The 23238-nt window shown below is 36.5% G+C and overlaps 2 protein-coding genes and 1 long non-coding RNA gene across 7 annotated transcripts in view; 1 reads left to right on the forward strand and 2 right to left on the reverse strand.

Annotated features, from left to right (window-relative positions):
- Positions 1-21229, forward strand: Nelf-b (negative elongation factor B). 4 transcript variants are annotated; one of them, XM_083098323.1, is made up of 10 exons: positions 17772-17788; positions 17885-17956; positions 18032-18185; positions 18327-18806; positions 18875-19042; positions 19156-19281; positions 19357-19626; positions 19749-20033; positions 20176-20376; positions 20497-21229. In XM_083098323.1, the coding sequence occupies exons 3-10, from the start codon at positions 18054-18056 to the stop codon at positions 20665-20667; spliced, it is 1833 nt and encodes a 610-aa protein (XP_082954449.1). In that variant the 5' UTR covers positions 17772-17788; positions 17885-17956; positions 18032-18053; the 3' UTR covers positions 20668-21229. The 4 variants fall into 4 exon arrangements, with proteins under 4 accessions (XP_082954450.1, XP_082954448.1, XP_082954449.1 ...); XM_083098324.1 differs by lacking the exons at positions 17772-17788; positions 17885-17956 and adding an exon at positions 1-135; XM_083098322.1 differs by lacking the exon at positions 17772-17788 and adding an exon at positions 10-135 and having other exon boundaries at positions 17885-18185.
- On the reverse strand, positions 14243-15061 carry LOC145971076 (uncharacterized). Its single transcript, XR_014438750.1, has 2 exons — positions 14943-15061; positions 14243-14606 (listed from the first exon to the last, which is right to left on the reverse strand). It is a non-coding gene; the product is annotated as an uncharacterized LOC145971076 (long non-coding RNA).
- Positions 21040-23238, reverse strand: part of LOC145971057 (putative RNA polymerase II subunit B1 CTD phosphatase RPAP2) — a 2755-nt gene continuing 556 nt past the window's right edge. For both annotated transcript variants that reach the window (XM_083098320.1, XM_083098319.1), the window contains exons 3-6: positions 21803-23182; positions 21583-21734; positions 21282-21464; positions 21040-21218 (exon numbers count right to left, since the gene is read on the reverse strand). In XM_083098320.1, the coding sequence (XP_082954446.1) occupies positions 21065-21218; positions 21282-21464; positions 21583-21734; positions 21803-23182 (1869 nt within the window). In that variant the 3' untranslated portion in view covers positions 21040-21064. The remainder of the gene's footprint in view (positions 21219-21281; positions 21465-21582; positions 21735-21802; positions 23183-23238) is intronic.

Genomic DNA, 23238 nt, shown 5'->3' on the forward strand with positions numbered 1-23238 from the left:
CTCTGGTGCGGGCGCTCTCAGCTTGTAGTCGTGCTGCGAAACGTATTGGGTCGTTGTCGTTTTGTGTGTGTCGTAGCCGAGGTTGTCGAGAGGACGAGACCGAGGATCATCCCCTGTCAACGGGAGCGAGTATCGGTGAGGTTGCCCATCGCTATCTTGTACGCCACGTACGCGATTCCGTCCGCGGACCGGCCGTTCTGTCGCCGTCGCCATTTTCGTGTCTCGTTGTCGCTCGGGCATTGTACCGAGCTCGCGATTTTCGTGTATTTCGGGCGACCGGAGACAAGCGACCGAGGCATCAAGGACGATCGTAACGTAGGCCGTAGCTGATAAGGAACCGTTCGTCTCTCTCCGGGATTCGGGGTGTCGTAAAACGCGTAGTGACCGGCTCTCGTATATCGACCACGTGCGCGGTAAATCGCGGGGAATGCGTCCGCTATCCGTGCTGTCGAAAAGAGTTGTCGAAACCGCGTAAGACATCCCCGCAATCGATCTCCGGGCAATTTTCGTCTGTAATTAGCGTGTATGTGAGCGTGTGACCGTGTGCGTGTGACGACGTGGCAAATGTCGTGCTGTCCTTGTCGCTCTTAATACTGGTACGAATTGCGTTTATTGCGTGGTATTTGCGTGGTATTTGTCGTACGTTGGAGTGTGTCGCGGTGCATAATAGATTAAGAAAGTGTCGAAATTCGAGGGTTTCGCGTAGATAGAAAGCGTTACGCCGAAAAGAGGCGAAGCGGCGTCCGACGGCTATCGAATTCCGAGTGAATCGATCTTGCTCGTAGCAAGCGAGATTTTTCGTCTTCGCAAATCGCTTGATTACTATCGCTCAATTATTAACCTCATTTCAAACATAATGCTGTCGATTAAAAGAGCGAGTAACAAAGGGAATAGATCTGTTAAATGCGTCCTCGAGGAGATTGTCGAAATTTCCGTTACGCTCTCGAAACGCCGTTCGGTTTCGCAAAGTCCGGCCATAAAAACGGGCCTGGAGGACGATAAATATCTCCGCTGTCTTATGATCTCGATTTCGTATTGCTATTGTTATCACCGCTGTCGATCTGTTGTACGTTATTTCAAATTTTCGCATTTATTTTAAACTCAGTTATATTTCGTTAATTCAGTCTCGCTAATTTATGTCATTATTACTATTTCTTTCTACAACTTGTTATTTCTTTCCCTTTATATTCTTTTCTATTATATTTCTTTTATTTAAATAAATTTGTTACATTCTCTTTTCTATTAAATTCGCGTAACTTATTTGAGTGTTCGTTTGTCGCGAGCGTTAAATCCCGTTGTGTTCGTCAATTTTCGTAATCACCGACCGCCTCGCATAAAATAATTCTGGATCCTTTTCAACGGACCCTGCCCCTCTACCGTTAGGTGAGCTAGTCGGCCCGTGGCGAAACAGGCTAACGTTCTTCGCGTTATTCTGACGATTTTGCGAATTGATACGTGGAAGACCGTATCTGGCGCCCAACTTCGAGATCTCGAGACAGCCTTCGCTTCGCCGCGGCTCGCGCGAGAACACCCTCCATCTGAGTTCCTCCGAGCGCGAGTATCTCTATCCACCTTGTGTCTTTTTTTTGACGGCGTTTTCGCTCCCCATTAACATCCTCCTCTCCAACACCCGAGGAGGATCGAAAAATTAAAAATAAAAAGACGTCGCAATATATATATATATATATATATATATATATATACACTCACCCGCAAAAAAAGCGGTACACTTAAAATTTGAGAAAATTTCATCAAATTTTAAATGATCATAACTTGGTAAATAATGATGATAAAAATATGTTTAAAAAAACAAAATGAAGGCTGTAATGTCCACTTTAAGAATATTTAAGTGGCAATTATGCTCAGCCATTGTTTTCAAAATGGCGGATAAGGAAGTGAAAGGATGTAAAATTGATTATTAAAGGATCGAGTTTGGGACGGTGCACGGCGTAAATCAGGTAACGCAGCCCAATGAGACCAAATGCTCGTGAAAGTGTGGAGTGTTGTCTTTAAAATGTTTTTTTACCGAGCTCGATACGATGATTTTTCGCTGAGTTATTCCGAATTTAATTAAAAACGCTCTTTTTTCTTCTTCAATTTGCAGCTCAGCGAATAAATATCGTATCGAGCTCGGTAAAAAAGCATTGTAAAGGTGATACTCCACACTTTCACATGCATTTCGTCCCATTGGGCTGCGATACCTGATTCACGCCACGCACTGGAGCAAAGCAGGAACCTTTATTTATCGGTTTTGTATGCTTTCATTTATCCGCTATTTTGAAAAAAAATGGTTGCACATAATTTCAATTTAATTTAGGTGTGTGTGTGTGTGTGTGCTCGTTTGTATACCACAAGGATAAGGACCCCGTGGTTCGTCAGCTCCACAGTATTTAAAGACTCCAAACCCTCCTTGTGGCGTGTGTGTGTGTGTGTGTGCTCGTTTGTATACCACAAGGATAAGGACCCCGTGGTTCGTCAGCTCCACAGTATTTAAAGACTCCAAACCCTCCTTGTGGCGTGTGTGTGTGTGTGTGTGTGTGTGTGTGTGTGTGCTCGTTTGTATACCACAAGGATAAGGACCCCGTGGTTCGTCAGCTCCACAGTATTTAAAGACTCCAAACCCTCCTTGTGGCGTGTGTGTGTGTGTGTGTGTGTGTGTGTGCTCGTTTGTATACCACAAGGATAAGGACCCCGTGGTTCGTCAGCTCCACAGTATTTAAAGACTCCAAACCCTCCTTGTGGCGTGTGTGTGTGTGTGTGTGTGTGTGTGTGTGTGTGTGTACGGGCGCACGCATGTGTGTATTAATAGTGGGTATGACCTCCTCGTGCGCGTATTACCTCATTCATACGATCAGGCATACTCTGTATTAGTCTTTTTATTTCATCCTGCGTAATTGCATCCCATGCATTTTGAAGAACTCTTTGAAGTTCTTGCAGTGACTGAGGTGCAGGTACGTGATTTCGTACTTTCTTGCCGAGATTGTCCCACAAATGCTCAATGGGATTTAAATCCGGACTACTTGCTGGCCAAACAAGTCGATTTATGCCAACTTCATCGAGGAAATCAAACACTCTTCTCGCAGTGTGTGATCGAGCATTGTCTTGCATAAACAAGAAGTTCTCTCCGATAAAGGGTGCATACGGAACAACATACGGAAGGAGTATGTCTTCCACGTATACATCTGCGTTCATGTTCCTGTCAAAAAAGTGCAAATCTGTATGAGCGTCCGCTGAAATACCTGCCCAAACCATCACAGAGCCTCCATTGTAGCTGTACCTTTCACTTACAGTACAATCTGCAAATCGTTCTCCACGACGACGATAAACTCGTTCTCGTCCATCTGGAGAATAGAGACAAAAACGAGATTCATCGCTAAAGAGTACTTTGCCCCAGTCTGCGTAATTCCAGTCTCTATGCGCAACTGCAAAATTGAGTCGAGCTACGCGATGACGACCTGTAAGAAAAGGTACAGCCGCTGGCCTGCGCGAAAACAGATTTTGTTCCGCTAATCTTCTCCGAACGGTGTCAACGGATACATTGCAATTGTGGACATCCCTTAAATTGTTTCGAATTTGAACAGCTGTTCGATGTCTGTCTCTTAATGAATTTAAAACAATAAATCGGTCATCGTTTTCATTGGTACGTCGAGGGCGCCCAGAACCAGGCCTCCTCTTGAAAGAATTGGTGTCTAAGTACCTGGCATAAGCACGTTGCACAGTTGACACTGACAGATCAAGTGCCTCAGCAACGTATCTTCGACTTCTGCCATCTTCAATTAAAGCAACAACTTGAGCAGCTTTTTCTGGAGTTATCGTTGCCATAATCGAGAAGTAATTTCGAGAAGAAGTAATTAATTATGGTTTCAATAGATGAAGTCGCAAGGAGCAACGCGTCTAGAGAGCTAGCAAATCAATCGTATAACTTGTACTATAGTCTTTCAATGTTTTTTCCGTTTGAGACGTGCTTATACCAGGTACATAATTGTTAATTGCAAATTACATATTTTTTCTTCGAAACAACTATGTGTTTTCTTTACACCAATTGATTCCTCTCATTATTTTGTACATAAAAGTATTAAGGTAAGATAATCGAAAAATGAATATTTTACAAGATATTTTACGGTTTATGTAAAATTAAGAAATGATTTCAAGCCTTATAACTCAAAAAGTACTTGAGGGAAAAATATTTTATTATAGTGTTTTGGAAAGTCTTCGAGATAAGCTACAAGAATATGTAATAAAAAATAGAGGGTTCCATTTAAGAAATTGACGGTGACCATCACGTGACCTTCAAATGACTCTCCAAGGTCAAATCATTGCCACCATCTTATGGCCCCCTTCAAGCTACATAACTTTTGTGTGAAACATTTCTTTCTAAAGTGCATAGTTTATGAAATATTCGACCGTATCGGGACTTTTGGGACACCCTGTATTTGTATATTACGCAATTACTTGTTTATTTAATTATTCATGTATATTTTAATTATATTTAAGCAACATAATCTTTTTAAAATTATATAATGCGATTATTGAACTTAAAAATTTATGATTCTTTTTGTCATCTTTAACTCATTTTTTAATCATTTTTGTTTAGGTAACTTTTAAGTGATAAATAAAATCATGATGACGTCATAATGATGTCATTATGAGTTTCATGTTCTACCAGAGAGAAGCCTGAGAGGGGCCATGCCGTCATTTTTCGTGTGACGGTTTCACTAAGCCGCGCAGTGGCGCCCCGTGGATCCATTTTAGAGCCGACGGAACTACATAGCCAGATCCACTTTTCGATGCCATGGTAAAACCATCGATTGGTGCGTGTCCGGACTAGATCCATAATTGTGGATCAAAATGATGAGAACATATGAGAACATATTATAGGTTTATTAATTGTTTTATTACGTATTATTAACTGCGCGTAATCTCTTTTGTTTTAATACATATTATGAATTCGAATAATTGATCATATGAGAAAAAACTATTTCACACTAAAAATATTTATTTATTATATTTATCATAAAATTTTGCGAGACATCTTTATACATATATGTGTGTCGTCACGCACATATAAAGACGTCTCGCAAAATTTTATGATAAACATTTTCAGTGTGAAATAATTTTTTTTCTCATGATCAATTATTCGAATTCATAATATGTATTAAAACAAAAGAGATTACGCGCAGTTAATAATATGTAATAAAACAATTAATAAACCTATAATATGTTCTCATATGTTCTCATCATTTTGATCCACAATTATGGATCTAGTCCGGACACGCACCAATCGATGGTTTTACCATGGCATCGAAAAGTGGATCTGGCTATGTAGTTCCGTCGGCTCTAAAATGGATCCACGGGGCGCCACTGCGCGGCTTAGTGAAACCAGAGAGAAGAATGAGAGGTGTCATGGCCCGCTTTTAGGTGATCCCTGAAAGCGATACGCCCTCTGTGGACCTTAAAAACGTGCACCTAAACTACGAAGCCAAGGTGCACGAATGTTCTCAGAGGGTAACATATAAGGTGCACAATTTCTGGTTCTGTTCCGTGCTATGTGCACAAAATGTCGGTAGCCCCAGTGCTGTATAGCAAGGTGCTTACGTATATCAAATAAATTTTAATATAAATGAGAAATGACGAATTTGCGATCCTCTCTCTCTCTCTCTCTCTCTCTCTATATATATATATACACTCACCCGCAAAAAAAGCGGTACACCTAAAATTTGAGAAAATTTCATCAAATTTTAAATGATCATAACTTGGTAAATAATGATGATAAAAATATGTTTAAAAAAACAAAATGAAGGCTGTAATGTCCACTTTAAGAATATTTAAGTGGCAATTATGCTCAGCCATTGTTTTCAAAATGGCGGATAAGGAAGTGAAAGGATGTAAAATTGATTATTAAAGGATCGAGTTTGGGACGGTGCACGGCGTAAATCAGGTAACGCAGCCCAATGAGACCAAATGCTCGTGAAAGTGTGGAGTGTTATCTTTAAAATGTTTTTTTACCGAGCTCGATACGATGATTTTTCGCTGAGTTATTCCGAATTTAATTAAAAACGCTCTTTTTTCTTCTTCAATTTGCAGCTCAGCGAATAATTATCGTATCGAGCTCGGTAAAAAAGCATTGTAAAGGTGATACTCCACACTTTCACATGCATTTCGTCCCATTGGGCTGCGATACCTGATTCACGCCACGCACTGGAGCAAAGCGGGAACCTTTATTTATCGGTTTTGTATGCTTTCATTTATCCGCTATTTTGAAAAAAAATGGTTGCACATAATTTCAATTTAATTTAGGTGTGTGTGTGTGTGTGCTCGTTTGTATACCACAAGGATAAGGACCCCGTGGTTCGTCAGCTCCACAGTATTTAAAGACTCCAAACCCTCCTTGTGGCGTGTGTGTGTGTGTGTGTGTGTGTGTGTGTGTGTGTGTGTGCTCGTTTGTATACCACAAGGATAAGGACCCCGTGGTTCGTCAGCTCCACAGTATTTAAAGACTCCAAACCCTCCTTGTGGCGTGTGTGTGTGTGTGTGTGTGTGTGTGTGTGTGTGCTCGTTTGTATACCACAAGGATAAGGACCCCGTGGTTCGTCAGCTCCACAGTATTTAAAGACTCCAAACCCTCCTTGTGGCGTGTGTGTGTGTGTGTGTGTGTGTGTGTGTGTGTGCTCGTTTGTATACCACAAGGATAAGGACCCCGTGGTTCGTCAGCTCCACAGTATTTAAAGACTCCAAACCCTCCTTGTGGCGTGTGTGTGTGTGTGTGTGTGTGTGTGTGTGTGTGTGTACGGGCGCACGCATGTGTGTATTAATAGTGGGTATGACCTCCTCGTGCGCGTATTACCTCATTCATACGATCAGGCATACTCTGTATTAGTCTTTTTATTTCATCCTGCGTAATTGCATCCCATGCATTTTGAAGAACTCTTTGAAGTTCTTGCAGTGACTGAGGTGCAGGTACGTGATTTCGTACTTTCTTGCCGAGATTGTCCCACAAATGCTCAATGGGATTTAAATCCGGACTACTTGCTGGCCAAACAAGTCGATTTATGCCAACTTCATCGAGGAAATCAAACACTCTTCTCGCAGTGTGTGGTCGAGCATTGTCTTGCATAAACAAGAAGTTCTCTCCGATAAAGGGTGCATACGGAACAACATACGGAAGGAGTATGTCTTCCACGTATACATCTGCGTTCATGTTCCTGTCAAAAAAGTGCAAATCTGTATGAGCGTCCGCTGAAATTCCTGCCCAAACCATCACAGAGCCTCCATTGTAGCTGTACCTTTCACTTACAGTACAATCTGCAAATCGTTCTCCACGACGACGATAAACTCGTTCTCGTCCATCTGGAGAATAGAGACAAAAACGAGATTCATCGCTAAAGAGTACTTTGCCCCAGTCTGCGTAATTCCAGTCTCTATGCGCAACTGCAAAATTGAGTCGAGCTACGCGATGACGACCTGTAAGAAAAGGTACAGCCGCTGGCCTGCGCGAAAACAGATTTTGTTCCGCTAATCTTCTCCGAACGGTGTCAACGGATACATTGCAATTGTGGACATCCCTTAAATTGTTTCGAATTTGAACAGCTGTTCGATGTCTGTCTCTTAATGAATTTAAAACAATAAATCGGTCATCGTTTTCATTGGTACGTCGAGGGCGCCCAGAACCAGGCCTCCTCTTGAAAGAATTGGTGTCTAAGTACCTGGCATAAGCACGTTGCACAGTTGACACTGACAGATCAAGTGCCTCAGCAACGTATCTTCGACTTCTGCCATCTTCAATTAAAGCAACAACTTGAGCAGCTTTTTCTGGAGTTATCGTTGCCATAATCGAGAAGTAATTTCGAGAAGAAGTAATTAATTATGGTTTCAATAGATGAAGTCGCAAGGAGCAACGCGTCTAGAGAGCTAGCAAATCAATCGCATAACTTGTACTATAGTCTTTCAATGTACCTGGCATAAGCACGTCTCAAACGGAAAAAACATTCACACAACTTCATCTATTGAAACCATAATTAATTACTTCTTCTCGAAATTACTTCTCGATTATGGCAACGATAACTCCAGAAAAAGCTGCTCAAGTTGTTGCTTTAATTGAAGATGGCAGAAGTCGAAGATACGTTGCTGAGGCACTTGATCTGTCAGTGTCAACTGTGCAACGTGCTTATGCCAGGTACTTAGACACCAATTCTTTCAAGAGGAGGCCTGGTTCTGGGCGCCCTCGACGTACCAATGAAAACGATGACCGATTTATTGTTTTAAATTCATTAAGAGACAGACATCGAACAGCTGTTCAAATTCGAAACAATTTAAGGGATGTCCACAATTGCAATGTATCCGTTGACACCGTTCGGAGAAGATTAGCGGAACAAAATCTGTTTTCGCGCAGGCCAGCGGCTGTACCTTTTCTTACAGGTCGTCATCGCGTAGCTCGACTCAATTTTGCAGTTGCGCATAGAGACTGGAATTACGCAGACTGGGGCAAAGTACTCTTTAGCGATGAATCTCGTTTTTGTCTCTATTCTCCAGATGGACGAGAACGAATTTATCGTCGTCGTGGAGAACGATTTGCAGATTGTACTGTAAGTGAAAGGTACAGCTACAATGGAGGCTCTGTGATGGTTTGGGCAGGAATTTCAGCGGACGCTCATACAGATTTGCACTTTTTTGACAGGAACATGAACGCAGATGTATACGTGGAAGACATACTCCTTCCGTATGTTGTTCCGTATGCACCCTTTATCGGAGAGAACTTCTTGTTTATGCAAGACAATGCTCGACCACACACTGCGAGAAGAGTGTTTGATTTCCTCGATGAAGTTGGCATAAATCGACTTGTTTGGCCAGCAAGTAGTCCGGATTTAAATCCCATTGAGCATTTGTGGGACAATCTCGGCAAGAAAGTACGAAATCACGTACCTGCACCTCAGTCACTGCAAGAACTTCAAAGAGTTCTTCAAAATGCATGGGATGCAATTACGCAGGATGAAATAAAAAGACTAATACAGAGTATGCCTGATCGTATGAATGAGGTAATACGCGCACGAGGAGGTCATACCCACTATTAATACACACATGCGTGCGCCCGTACACACACACACACACACACACACACACACACACACACGCCACAAGGAGGGTTTGGAGTCTTTAAATACTGTGGAGCTGACGAACCACGGGGTCCTTATCCTTGTGGTATACAAACGAGCACACACACACACACACACACACACACACACACACGCCACAAGGAGGGTTTGGAGTCTTTAAATACTGTGGAGCTGACGAACCACGGGGTCCTTATCCTTGTGGTATACAAACGAGCACACACACACACACACACACACACACACACACACACGCCACAAGGAGGGTTTGGAGTCTTTAAATACTGTGGAGCTGACGAACCACGGGGTCCTTATCCTTGTGGTATACAAACGAGCACACACACACACACACACACACACACACACACACACACACGCCACAAGGAGGGTTTGGAGTCTTTAAATACTGTGGAGCTGACGAACCACGGGGTCCTTATCCTTGTGGTATACAAACGAGCACACACACACACACACCTAAATTAAATTGAAATTATGTGCAACCATTTTTTTTCAAAATAGCGGATAAATGAAAGCATACAAAACCGATAAATAAAGGTTCCCGCTTTGCTCCAGTGCGTGGCGTGAATCAGGTATCGCAGCCCAATGGGACGAAATGCATGTGAAAGTGTGGAGTATCACCTTTACAATGCTTTTTTACCGAGCTCGATACGATAATTATTCGCTGAGCTGCAAATTGAAGAAGAAAAAAGAGCGTTTTTAATTAAATTCGGAATAACTCAGCGAAAAATCATCGTATCGAGCTCGGTAAAAAAACATTTTAAAGATAACACTCCACACTTTCACGAGCATTTGGTCTCATTGGGTTGCGTTACCTGATTTACGCCGTGCACCGTCCCAAACTCGATCCTTTAATAATCAATTTTACATCCTTTCACTTCCTTATCCGCCATTTTGAAAACAATGGCTGAGCATAATTGCCACTTAAATATTATTAAAGTGGACATTACAGCCTTCATTTTGTTTTTTTAAACATATTTTTATCATCATTATTTACCAAGTTATGATCATTTAAAATTTGATGAAATTTTCTCAAATTTTAGGTGTACCGCTTTTTTTGCGGGTGAGTGTATATATATATATATATATATATATATATATATATATATATATATATTAGAGGCGTGCAAATCTGCTCTCACTCCCGCTCGTTCTCGACAGCGAGACTGGATTCTCGAGACTCAGATTATCGGGAGCGCTGTTATCGAGAATAGAGGCTCGAGAACGAGCGAGTCCCGAGTCTCGATGCTCTATTAGACGGAGTGGGGGTAGATTTCTATCCATATAACAATTTCTATACATATATATATTGTGACGTGACACTTGGCGGTCCGTCACAAGGATCGCGAGATCCGACCGAGAATGAATTTGGGCCCTCGTTCTCCCCTAATTTAGGGAGAGAGCGGCTATTGGAGGCGAGATTATACTCGCCTTCCGTGCGTACAAATTTATTTGTTAGCGTTAAGATTAGGCTTAAGAGCGGGCACGATGGGAAACGCTGACGGGATCTCATCCGGTGGCTCAAAATTGAGGAAGGAGTACAGGATACAAGGAAACGGGCGAGCGGAGGCGCCGACTAAAAGGAACACGCCAAGCTAAGTATTATTATTTAATTGCGTCAATAATAAAGTCCACTTAAGACTACCGCTGCCGCCCCTGTAAACATTCACATGCCCAGCAGGTACGGGGAACAATTGAGGGGAAGGCCAACCAGCGGACGAAAACTGACACTGAGACCCCGAGTCGGAGTCATCTCGGCCGGAACAGCGCTAAAGAAGAACATTCTAAATAACGGCGAGTGGCTGCCGAAAGTATCCCTCCTGACGGGCCTCGACGAGAGGAATTATGGAAAAGAAAAGAGGAAACGGGGTGCGACAAGCACATGTACAGCCCTGAAGGCCGCAGGATTAAATGGGCCACACGACGATCCTGAGGGTTGCGGAAGCGCCACAGGTGGCCTAGTTACGCATTAATTTGCTGGCGTGATTCCGACGGGCCTTCCGCTCGCCACTGTTCGGCGGACCGGCGAAGGGAACGACGGCCCAAAATCATCGATCCGACACGTGGATGCCGAGAGCACGGAGAACCGCCAGGAGTCACCGGTGAGACAAGCGTCGACCCCATCTGGCCGTCTTTGTTAAATAATTCAGGTAGAATTAGCTCGAACAATGTCGGTGCCGTATAGCTGCCGTCATTAAATTTATTGTGAAATTCCTTTTCTGCGTTCTCGATATTTGCGTCTTAGAGTACGACGGCCGGCCGAAAGACTTTGTTCGAGCTTTCGTAAAATTAAGTGCCCTCTCTCCCAGTTGCGCGCCGACAGTCACTGTAAATGTTTATTTGTACAATTATTACTGTTAGCTGTAAAACTTTGTCTGTTAAAAGTACTGTAACCGAGCTCACCCACAAAGGCGATTGCGATATCCAATAACCGACAAATACGTCGCGGCATCGGCTCGCATATTTCCGAGGCTCAAATCATTTGATACTTTATTGTTATTGATAGTTTTTCATGTCTAGATTCAACCGTTCATGTTAGATAAGTTAGTAGTCGCTCAATGCTTTCGTTAAAGCAGCAGATCTGTATAATCGGTTCGCATCTATAATCGCTTCTGTTAACTGCGTGTGTGGCGGGTAGATCCATTATTATAATTAATTATTTCTATCCGCGAAAGACGGATGTCATTAAAGGAGTCGACACCGCGGTGCTCATTATTAAAAGTTATCTGGGGATTCGTAGCTGCCGAAACTCTAACAAGTCTCGTTTAGCGCGGAATTCCGGGACTTTTCTTGTATGCTTTTTTTTCCGCCGCGTGACATATGATACCGCGGTGATCGCGCTCGAATGCCGGCCCGTCGCTGCCGGCTAATAATCGGATAATCAATATTATAAAACCGCTTTGCATCTACACGAATCTGTCTGTCATTAAAATTTATTCATATGTTAAATATATTAATTCTTGTTATTATAATATTATGTTTTATTTGCAGCCACCCTGTATTCTCGATCCTTCCTTGTGAACTGTTAACACGGACTCCCCCCCTCTGCCAATTTCGAGACGGGGCTAGTCGAGCGTCCGTCGCGATTTTTCTGAGAATTTTGCATTCTTTGTGTACTGCCGATACGGTAAATTTTATAGAGCGGTGCGGATTACCGCACCTGGCGCCCATATATTTGATTTTGGAGAGAAACGTTTTTTTTTGTTATGTAAGGAGATCGCGCCGAAGGTGTGCCGTGGGCCAAAAACACCGGCCACGTAAAATCATTAGCCCTTAAAGAATTAACGGTCACAATATATATAATAAATTAAAATAAATTGTTTCACTGCACAATATATAGACCATTTAATATTAATTATATTGAACATATTTAGACCAGGAGACGTCATGTGAACACCACAATTGATAACATTCAAAATGTATTAGAAACTAAAATTTTTATATTACTTAATTTATCTTACTGAACATAATTTTAGAATTAATATGATTTTTACGACTAATTGTAAAATCACATTAAACCCAACATTTTATTCAAATAATTTTCAATTAGAAACATTCCCAATAAGCACAAGTACGTCCTATGTACGTACGACGAACGTACATGCTGGACATAGTGTACATCCATTGTATGTCCATATCGAATACAGTAGATGTCTATAGGACGTCCATTGTATGTCCGTTTGCAACTCCAATGGACATCCATAAGACGTCTTTACTGGACAAACTATGGACAAACTATGGACCTGAAATGGACGAACTATGGATCTAATGAACAAATTTTGGATCTTAAATGAACGAATTATGGACCAAATGGATGAATTTTGGATCTTTTATGGACGAAATTCGAATCTTAACTGGACATACTTCGGACAATTATTACGCATGTATAATTCATAAATAATTAAATAATTGGTAATAATTAATAATAATTGTATAGAAAACTGGAAGAATATTTATTTTTGATTTATATTGTTATTCTGTATGTACACTGGCAAACACTGATCTCTGTTTCCTGAGATAAAAAGGTGAAAATTATTATTACATTTTATTATATGCAATAATTTATTCTCCCCTTTTACCTCAAAAAACGAATCAATATCCGCCAATAAACATTATTACACTTTATATGTTTTACACTATCACATGTATTAATTCATATACAGGGTGTTTCATTTTAATCCGACCAGTCGAATATCTCGAAAACCAAGCCCGGGAGAGAAAAATATTTCAGACAAAAGTTGTTTGGTTTCGAGGGGGCCATAAGATGGTATCATTGGTTTGACCTTGAAGAGTCATTTGAAGGTCACGTGAAGGTCACTTCAATTTTTTTAAATGGAACACCCTATATATTTTTGCACACTCTTGTAGCTTATCTCGAGAGCTTTCCAAAACACTATCATTAAGTACCTTTTCGTTAAGTACTTTTTGAGTTATGAGGGTTGAAATATTTTCTTAATTTTACATAAACCGTAAAATATCTTGTAAAGTATTCACTTTTCGATTATCTTACCTTAATACTTTTATGTACAAAATAATGAGAGGAATCAATTGGTGTAAAAAAAACACATAATTGTTTTTAAGAAAAAATATGGAATTGAATTACATATTTTTTCTTCAAAACAACTATGTGTTTTCTTTACACCAATTGATTCCTCTCATTATTTTGTACGTAAAAGTACAAGGTAAGATAATCGAAAAATGAATATTTTACTAGATATTTTACGGTTTATGTAGAATTAAGAAATTATTTCCCTTATATATAAGCCTCATAACTCAAAAAGTACTTAACGAAAAGGTACTTAATTATAGCGTTTTGGAAAGCTCTCGATGTCAGCTACAAGAATGTGCAAAAATATATAGGGTATTCCATTTAAGAAATTTAAGGTGACCTTTATGTGACCTTCAAATGACTGTTCAAGGTCAAATCATTGTCACCATCTTATAGCGCCCTCGAAACCAAACAACTTTTGTCTGAAATATTTTTCTCTCCCGGGCTTGGTTTTCGAGATATTCGACTGGTCGGATTAAAATGAAACACCCTGTATATTTTGCATATCAACATTTTATCACAATGGTACTTATATATACTTTCAACTTTACAAGTATCATATATCACATTGTTTTACATATTGCATATCACAATATTTTATTATCAAAATATCTATAAACTAAAACTCATAAACTAAACAAATTTATAAACTAAATGCATAAACTAATATATATACGTGTATGTGTGTGTGTAAACTATAAAGTATATAAACTAAAAGAAAAAAATATTAAATTGGAAAGAACAGCAATATATAAAAATTGAAAAGAATAATAATATTACAATAATAATTAAATTAAAAAATTAATTGTTGTTATTTTCTCCTTGGTTTTTATTCTTATTATTGCTGCGTTCCTTTGCTCTTCTTAACCATTTTTGAATCGCTTCTTCGCAATCTTTATTGGTGGAGTTTGGAATACTCTTTTTAGTAGAACCTGTAATATGTTAAAAACAAATTAACAATTAGAAAATTGTACATAGATAATATATTTATCTAAATTATTTGTTTTATTTGTTATATATTTTTATTTATATTTATTTATTATATATTTTTTAATATTTATTTTTTTATTTTATTTGATAATTATCTTGACATTTTGATCAGTCTAGTCTCTCATAGTATGATTTTTATTCCTTGATATTATTATAATTAATGCAAATTTAATTTTTAAATAAGTTATTAGTAAGAAACGTGATATTTCTAACAGTGTTTAAAGATTAAACAAAATCTTTTTCTTTTAATGATACATAGAAACTCTTTAATTTCTTACCAACTGATGAAATTTCGTTTTGGTTATTTGACATTGATGAGCAGCAAGTCAAAAAAAGGAAGTGAGTCGATGAAATTGTTCAGTAATGAATCATCGAAATCACGCGGTTCCCTACGGACTTATATAATAATTTAAATTAAAAATATTTAATAATTATAAAAGCGCAGAAAATTCTGCACTAAGTTCAAAATATATCTAAATATACAAAGTATAATTTGATATGCAAGATGTTCCATTTTAACTTACACAGCAAATATCTCTTGAACAATGTATACAAATATTTCAGACAAAAGTTGTAAAATTTCGAAGAAGAAAGTTAGTGCTATTAATTTTTTCCTAAAGGGTGAGTTTCTAAGTTATTTGAGTCTTTTTTTTAATAAAATTATCTTGTTTTTTTATGTAAATAGATTATTAACGCCTTCTTAACAACTTCTTTCTCCTTCGAAATCCTACAACTTTTGTCTGAAATATTTTTCTCTAAAATATATTGTTTAAGAGATATTTTGCTGTGTATATTAAAAAAATGATATACTCTGTATATATTATTAACTCTCTAATGGAATTTAATAGTGTTATAACTACATATATAATTATAAATATTATAACTAAATATAATTAAATATACAAAGTATAATTTGATATATATATATATATATATATATATATATGGAGAAAGAGAGACCACAAATCTTATTTACATTAAAGATGTATACATAACTTGTCTTGCATTCATATTTTTGCAGTCATATTGCCGGCACTTTGTGCATATAGCACGGAACAGAACCACAAATCGTGGACATAGCATGTTACCCTTTGAAAAGTTTCATGGACATGGCTATGTAATTCAATGTCCACGTTTTATGAACATAGAGGCGCTTCAAATACGGGTTCCACCTAAGGGCCTCCGCACAAGGTGTTCCGTATCGCATTACGTTACGTTAAGTATAGATCGTAAATTTAACTCCGTACGTAAAATTAAACTTCAGTCAACGCACAGAAGATATCGTAACGTAAAGACATTTCGTCTTTACGTTACGATTTCTTCTGTGCGTTGACTGAAGTTTAATTTTACGTACGGAGTTAAATTTACGATCTATACTTAACGTAACGTAATGCGATACGGAACACCTTGTGCGGAGGCCCTAAATCAGGGGCATGGCCGCTCTCAGGCTTCTCTCTGGTGAAATCTAAGATTAAGGGGATCCTAAAGTGACTCTTTTACCGATATAACATTATATTTCTTTTTGTATCGAAATCTTTTTATTAATTGCACAGAATAGTAAATGCTTCTCCACGATTAAAGTACACACAGAAACAAACCGGGAACCCCCGATTTTATGTTAAAAACCACAAAAAATTGAAAAATCGTAAAAAAGTCGTAACAATATTTGCTTAAGGGGATCCTAAAGTGACTTTTTTACCGATATAACATTATATTTCTTTTGTACCGAAATCTTTTTATTAATTGCACAGAATAGTAAATGCTTCTCCACGATTAAAGTACACACAGAAACAAACCGGGAACCTCCCGATTTTATGTTAAAAAACAAAAAAAATTGAAAAATCGTAAAAAAGTCGTAACAATATTTGCTTAAGGGGATCCTAAAGTGACTTTTTTACCGATATAACATTATATTTCTTTTGTACCGAAATCTTTTTATTAATTGCACAGAATAGTAAATGCTTAATATAATATAATGTTATATTAATGTTATATCGGTAAAAAAGTCACTTTAGGATCCCCTTAAAGTTAACCCTACGGCACACGATACAATTTTTCGTACTGGATTTGATAAGATTTAGTAAAATATTAGAAATGTTGCATTCTGATTGGTGCATTTTTAGTATTTTACTAAATCTTATCAAATCCAGTACGAAAAATCGTACCGTGTACCGTCGGCTTTAAACACGGTTGATGAAATCGGGCATAAAGGAGAATTTACATTGCGTTCAATGTCCGATGTATGACGTTCGATTGGATACTATCCATATTCTGAATCCTCTTTTATCGATAAAAGTGTCTCTAAAAGTGGCTTACAGCCAATCAGAAGGCTTATAAGCCACTTTTAAAGGCACTTTTATCAATAAAAGAGGATTCAGAATATGAACCAATGGGTTTGGGACGCAACGTAAATCCTTCTTTAACGAGCTAAACTTCGGTTAAAATAAGTTGTGGAACTGGGCCTTATTGGATATCGGACGTCGTACATCGTACATCGGACGCAGTGTGAATCCCCCATAATACGAAACGGGGTCTGTTCTTTTTAGCTGCACTGCTGCACTAGTGCAATAAGTTAGAAAGAGACAAACATACTTTGTTTCACTCTAACTAATTGCACTAGTGCAGCAGTGCAGCTAAAAAGAACAGGCCCATTATTACATTCGTATTAAGTTAGCCGGAAATTTTTCAGCCAACCAAAAATCTCCTTATGGAATCGTTTGTATTTCGTATGAAGATGTTTGAAGTGTGATTAAAAACGTTTGTGAGTAATTAGAATAATTATAAAAAATTAATCATTTTTACAGTATGTATACATACTGTAAAAATGATTAATTTTTTATAATTATTCTAATTACTCACAAACGTTTTTAATCACACTTCAAACATCTTCATACGAAATACAAACGATTCCATAAGGAGATTTTTGGTTGGCTGAAAAATTTCCGGCTAAAGGTGAAAGCACATAAAATTGCATAAGCGCATAACCATAAGCATAAGGAAATTGATTGGTTCATTTTCTTATGCATATATTTGTGGACCAATCAATTTCCTTATGCTTATGGTTATGCGCCTATGCAATTTTATGTGCTTTCACCTTTACTTAATACGAATCATTATTACAAGTGTAAGTGTATCAGCTGTTGTATAATTGATATTCCCAAGTAAATGCATAAACGGGGCTACATCGTACAATTTACAAATAATTAATTTTGATTTGAAGAAGAAAATATCAAGTAATTTGTGTAAATATGTCGTCGACACGTAGATCACGAAATTTGTATCGTGTGTACACGTGCGTATAAAGAGACAATTTATAATACAATATAAACAATTGGAGGCAAATATAAATATGTGGTATTTTGCATAGTGTAATAAAAAAATAAAATAAAATGATGAATTCGATGAAGAATAACGGTGAAAGTGGCAATGGACTGGAAGATCTTGGTATACCTGGACCAGTGTTTTTAAGAGATGCTTTAACAAGTTGTACAGATCCATTGAAAGCCATTGAGGAATTTCAAGTAAATAGTCAAAAATTTTATAATCTAATATAGTACAATATAAATTTTATAAAAATTTTATAATCTAATATAGTACAATATAAATTAATTATTTCAAATGTAATAAATATGCATATAGTGGCAACAACTATCATATTTCAGCTAGAAAATGGTATATTATTACCATCATTGAGACCTATGTTACCTCTACTTGATCTACATGGAGTTAGAAGATTAGATTTTCATGCTTCGGTTCTCGAAGAATTACGGGAAAAATTGATTAAACAAATTAATGAAATCGGAGTCGAAAAAGCCGATAAAGGTTCCTCCGGCGATAGAAGACTGAAGGAATTACTATCTAAAAGTTTTCCTGCTGTGAGAGTCACTGGCTTGCGACCTGTTGTTATGTGTATCTTAAGAAATACCCCGCACATTGAAGAGAAATATCTGCGCGTGTTAGTTGGAGAAAAGGAGCTATATAATGATGCCGATACAGAAGTAAAACGCCAAATATGGAAAGATAATCAGAGTCTTTTTGGAGACGAAGTATCTCCATTATTTAGTCGTTATATCATTGAAAAAGAACAAATTTTATTTGATCATCGTAACTTGAATAGTCTATTTTTTACACCATCTCCTAAGGTAAGTCATAATTAATTATAAATTTACAATTGGTATATTTATCAATGATTTTTTCTTGTTTTATATAGGTGAGGAGGCAGGGTGAAGTGGTACAAAAGTTAGCTCATATGATTGGGCATAGTGTGAAATTGTATGATATGGTACTGCAATTTTTAAGGACTTTGTTCCTACGTACAAAAAATATTCATTATTGTACTTTAAGAGCAGAATTGCTCATGGCATTACATGATTTAGAGGTAAATATATGTAGTATAAATTATTGTTAATTAATTCTTTTTTTATTGTCAGTAAACTAGTGATATATGACAAATTTACTGTATCTTTAATTTTGTTGAACATTATTTGTTAGGTGCAAGATATTATTTCTGTAGATCCTTGTCACAAGTTTACTTGGTGTCTGGATGCATGTATAAGAGAAAAGAATGTGGATGTTAAAAGATCTCGTGAGTTGCAAGGTTTTCTAGATAGTATTAAGGTAAAAAATTAAAATATAAACTTGTGTTTTAATATCATTTGTTAGATTAAGAAAATGATCTATAGTTTTTTATAGAGAGGACAAGAGCAGGTGTTGGGGGATCTAAGTATGACTTTATGTGATCCTTATGCAGTAAACTTTCTCGCTAGCAGTGCAATCAAAATAGCTCTTCATTTGATAAATAGCGAAGCGTTACCCAGGGAAAATGCAGTGCTTGTACTACTATTGAGAATGCTTGCATTGGGATTGTCTGCTTGGCAGATGATTGATTCACAAGACTTTAAAGAACCAAAATTGGACATTCAAGTTGTTACAAAGTTCTTGCCAGCACTTATGTCACTTATGGTAATTTTATGATATAATTAATTAAAAAATTTCTATAAAGGATTAATTTTCAAACTTTTATAATATAAAGAAAAAGAAAGAAGTATTGATACATATATATAAATAATATAATTAATTTTTAGGTTGATGATCAAATAAGACAATTGAATTGTAGACTTCCACCTGACGAGAGAGAAAGTGCAATTGCTATTATCGAACATTCTGGACCACCTCCTGATGCGTGCCAAGCATATGCTCAGCTGTCTGGAGTAGCAGCAGTTTTATCAATGTACTATGCGTTACATGTCGGAGGTGGTGGTGGAGTTGGAAGAGGCAGAGGGGATGCTAGAGGTTTAATGAGAGTGCTAGCAACACTTCCAAATTGTCAAGCACAACGAGCTTTTGAAGATCCATTTTTACATACATTGGTAACGTATTCATTTTAATATACCTACATTTTATATGAAATTATTATGGAAACAAAGCATTTTTTACACAGTTTGTCATTTAAATCCAAAATGACAAATTTTATTTGCAAGCTGTTATATCAAATTTAATTTTTAATTGTAGGTTTCATTATTAATACTAAACATGGCTGATGAATTCTCAAATGAGTCATTCTGTACAGTAATTTTCGACGAATTTTTTCTGGCTGGTTTAGGTAGAGATAATGTTACACGACACTTGTTGAAGTTACTTTGGTATATACATCCGAAATTGCCATCCGCACGGTTACATTCATTATTGAAAGCTTTGCAACCAACAAGTCAGGTAATGTATTGGAATATTTAAAAATAATTTATGTTAATTGTTATATGCATTCACATATATGCAGTAATATCGTATAAAGGATCTTCTATAACATTAATTAAATATCTCATATTTTTGTAGCATAACGAAGCAGTTCATAATCTTTATGAATCTTTACGTGATAAAGTTGGAAGTCATTCTACAGAAGATCAATTAGCATCTACAGTTCAAATGGACACATTAGGTCTTGATTGTTCTTCCCCTGCTCTTACTGGGATACCAACACCAACATCGAGTACATGTCCACTTTAGGAATTTCTAATTAAAAATAAAAATATAAAAAAAAAAGGAAAGTTGAGCTACTTTGATTTATGAATACAAAGTATACATCACTGTGAAATGTGCTATCACATTTGTACATACATATATCTTTTGTCTTTAATCTTTTATTTTGTAAGTATATCAGATTCTGATATAAAATTTTTTATTTTTATTAGTAATTTTATAATGATAAGGAACATACTCCATATTATTATAATTATTCTAATAGGCAATATATTATTACATACAATAACTAATTGAACTTTTTGAAATGTATTTTATATCAGTTTAAAAATGTAAGGAGATAGATAATAAAATTAAAAAATTATAAAACTAATTTATAAGAATTTATACCTTGCACAGTTTTCAATTAACATTGTTTATTATTTTATTTGGATGTATTTACAGTGTTTGTCACTTCCATTATGAATCTGTCCAAATAGCTAGAATCCAGTTTGTATGTTGTAAGAATCATTGATGTATACATTGAAGTTTGTTTAGATTGGAGCAATGATTGCAATTGTACATCAATTAAACTTAACCTGAAATTATATGCATTTTTTTTAATTTTACAATCCAGTTAAGCTTTGTAATTAAATTCTTACATTTTAATCACGATGAGTCCTACGAGTGTCCATTCGGCAGTTTTAAAAATAATGTTTGTAGCAGATAAATTAAAAGTGCTAATCAAGATTTTGATTAACAAATATCTCTCTTGATCATAAGTACACTGTGCCATTGAAGAACTGTCCACATTGAGCGTTAAAGCACGCATCAAATCTGGCAATCTGTAATCGATATAAATACAAAATTATTCGCTAAATAACGCTAATATAGATAAAGCACAGATATTAAACTTTTTTAACATCTGACAATTTCTAATTATATTGAAATGGAAGCTATTACATTTTATTAAGCTTATCCAAGAAAATTCGGCGACGAAGTGCATTAGGAGCGTGAGCATCCGTTAATGGTAATACAGAATCATCGTCTTTACTTTTTGATTCTTTATCATCTTCAGGCGATATTGTCATTTCTCCTTTGTAAAATGCACGCACCTATGCATATATTAAAACCAATTATTTATGGTACATTCTGTTCAATTGAAATTAAGAAAATTGATTACCTTCAAGTCGATCTTTTTTCCCTCTTCTTGAAGTACAGAGAAGTGAGGCAGAGGTTTGAGCTCATCTCTTTCTAAATTGACACGATCTTCCTTTTCATCTTCTAGCTGCAATCTGTTTAATTTTTTGCACAATTGTTGATACCTATCCTGCTGCGTAAGATTTTGTAACAATTGGTGTTTCTCATCCATTTCACCCATTAGAAGACAAAGTGTATTTTTTGTAATCCATTCTTTAACACTTTTTTCAACATGTGTTATGAGTTTATGGTAAATATTAGTTTGTGCTTCTGTATTGTCAGATTCTTTCTGCTTATACTTTTTATTTTTATTAATTCTATCTGCATTTCCCTTTTTTCTTTGTTCATTGTAAGATTTTGATGAAATTGTGGTATTAGTATTACATATTTCATCCAATTGAGGATGTATAGTTTTTCTATCATCATTATTACTATTATTTGTTTTATCTGATTGAGGCTGTAGCTTTTCATTATTTTCATTACTTTTTTTATTTACGTCTTTCGTATCATTACTTATTTCACTTAAAGGTTGTAACATTTTATTACAATTGTTTTCATTAATTATTTCATCTAATTCAGACTGTAATGTTTTGCTATCATTATTAGTGCATGTAACATGTACATTTTTGTTTTGTGCATCTCTGCTATTATATTCATGCAAGTGTAAAATATTTGCGGATTGCTCAGCAACTTTTATTTCTAAATTCTCTGAATCTAAATTTATTTTGTGAATATTAGTATAGTTGCTCTTCCAATCTATAGATTCTTCAGAATGATTATCATCTCTCTTCTCTTGATTCATATATAAGTGTGATGAAGTTTCAAACTTTTGTGAATTAATATTTACAGGAATCTCTTTTAGTTTTACATTGTCATCATTAATTACATTATTTGATAAATAAGAACTATATATATTTTTTTCCTCGAGACTTAATAATACATCTTCTTTTGCTTGCTGGCCAGTGCTATGTTCTGTAGATTCTTTGTTAACAATATTGTCAGTATTCATATTTTGTGATTTCAGATTAATCTCACTAATATTGATTTCATCTCCAGGAATACATTGTTTAGACTTAGGATCAATAGGTAATATTTGAAATATTGGAATATCATCTATTTCTCTCAACCATAGTGGACTCTCCAGCATTTGTTCAAGAAGATAATTGGCAGCGCCATAGCATGATGAACTACAAAAATTTTTCCGTCTGCTAATATCATATACTTTGTTTCTATGTATCGATATATGATACTGTTGTCGGATAACAACAGTCAAAGGTTTCGAACAGGGAACATATCCACATAACTTTACTATCGCTCTCTCTTCTATTACATCTTCCATATGACTTTTATTTATAAATCTTAACTGAAATTAAAATTAATAAATAATATTATTGTTATAAAATATCAAAATACAGGGAC

Source organism: Camponotus vicinus, unplaced genomic scaffold, assembly GCF_025532165.1.
Source record: "Camponotus vicinus isolate PSW18456_S1 unplaced genomic scaffold, iyCamVici1.0 SCAF_4, whole genome shotgun sequence".
Taxonomy (NCBI): Eukaryota; Metazoa; Arthropoda; class Insecta; order Hymenoptera; family Formicidae; genus Camponotus; species Camponotus vicinus.

Coding starts and splice junctions, on each gene's coding strand:
- Nelf-b (XM_083098324.1), top strand. CDS start 18,054: ATGATGAATTCGATGAAGAATAACGGTGAAAGTGGCAATGGACTGGAA. Junction 19,043..19,155: donor TGGCATTACATGATTTAGAG/GTAAATATATGT, acceptor ATTATTTGTTAG/GTGCAAGATATTATTTCTGT. Junction 19,627..19,748: donor CAGCACTTATGTCACTTATG/GTAATTTTATGA, acceptor ATTAATTTTTAG/GTTGATGATCAAATAAGACA.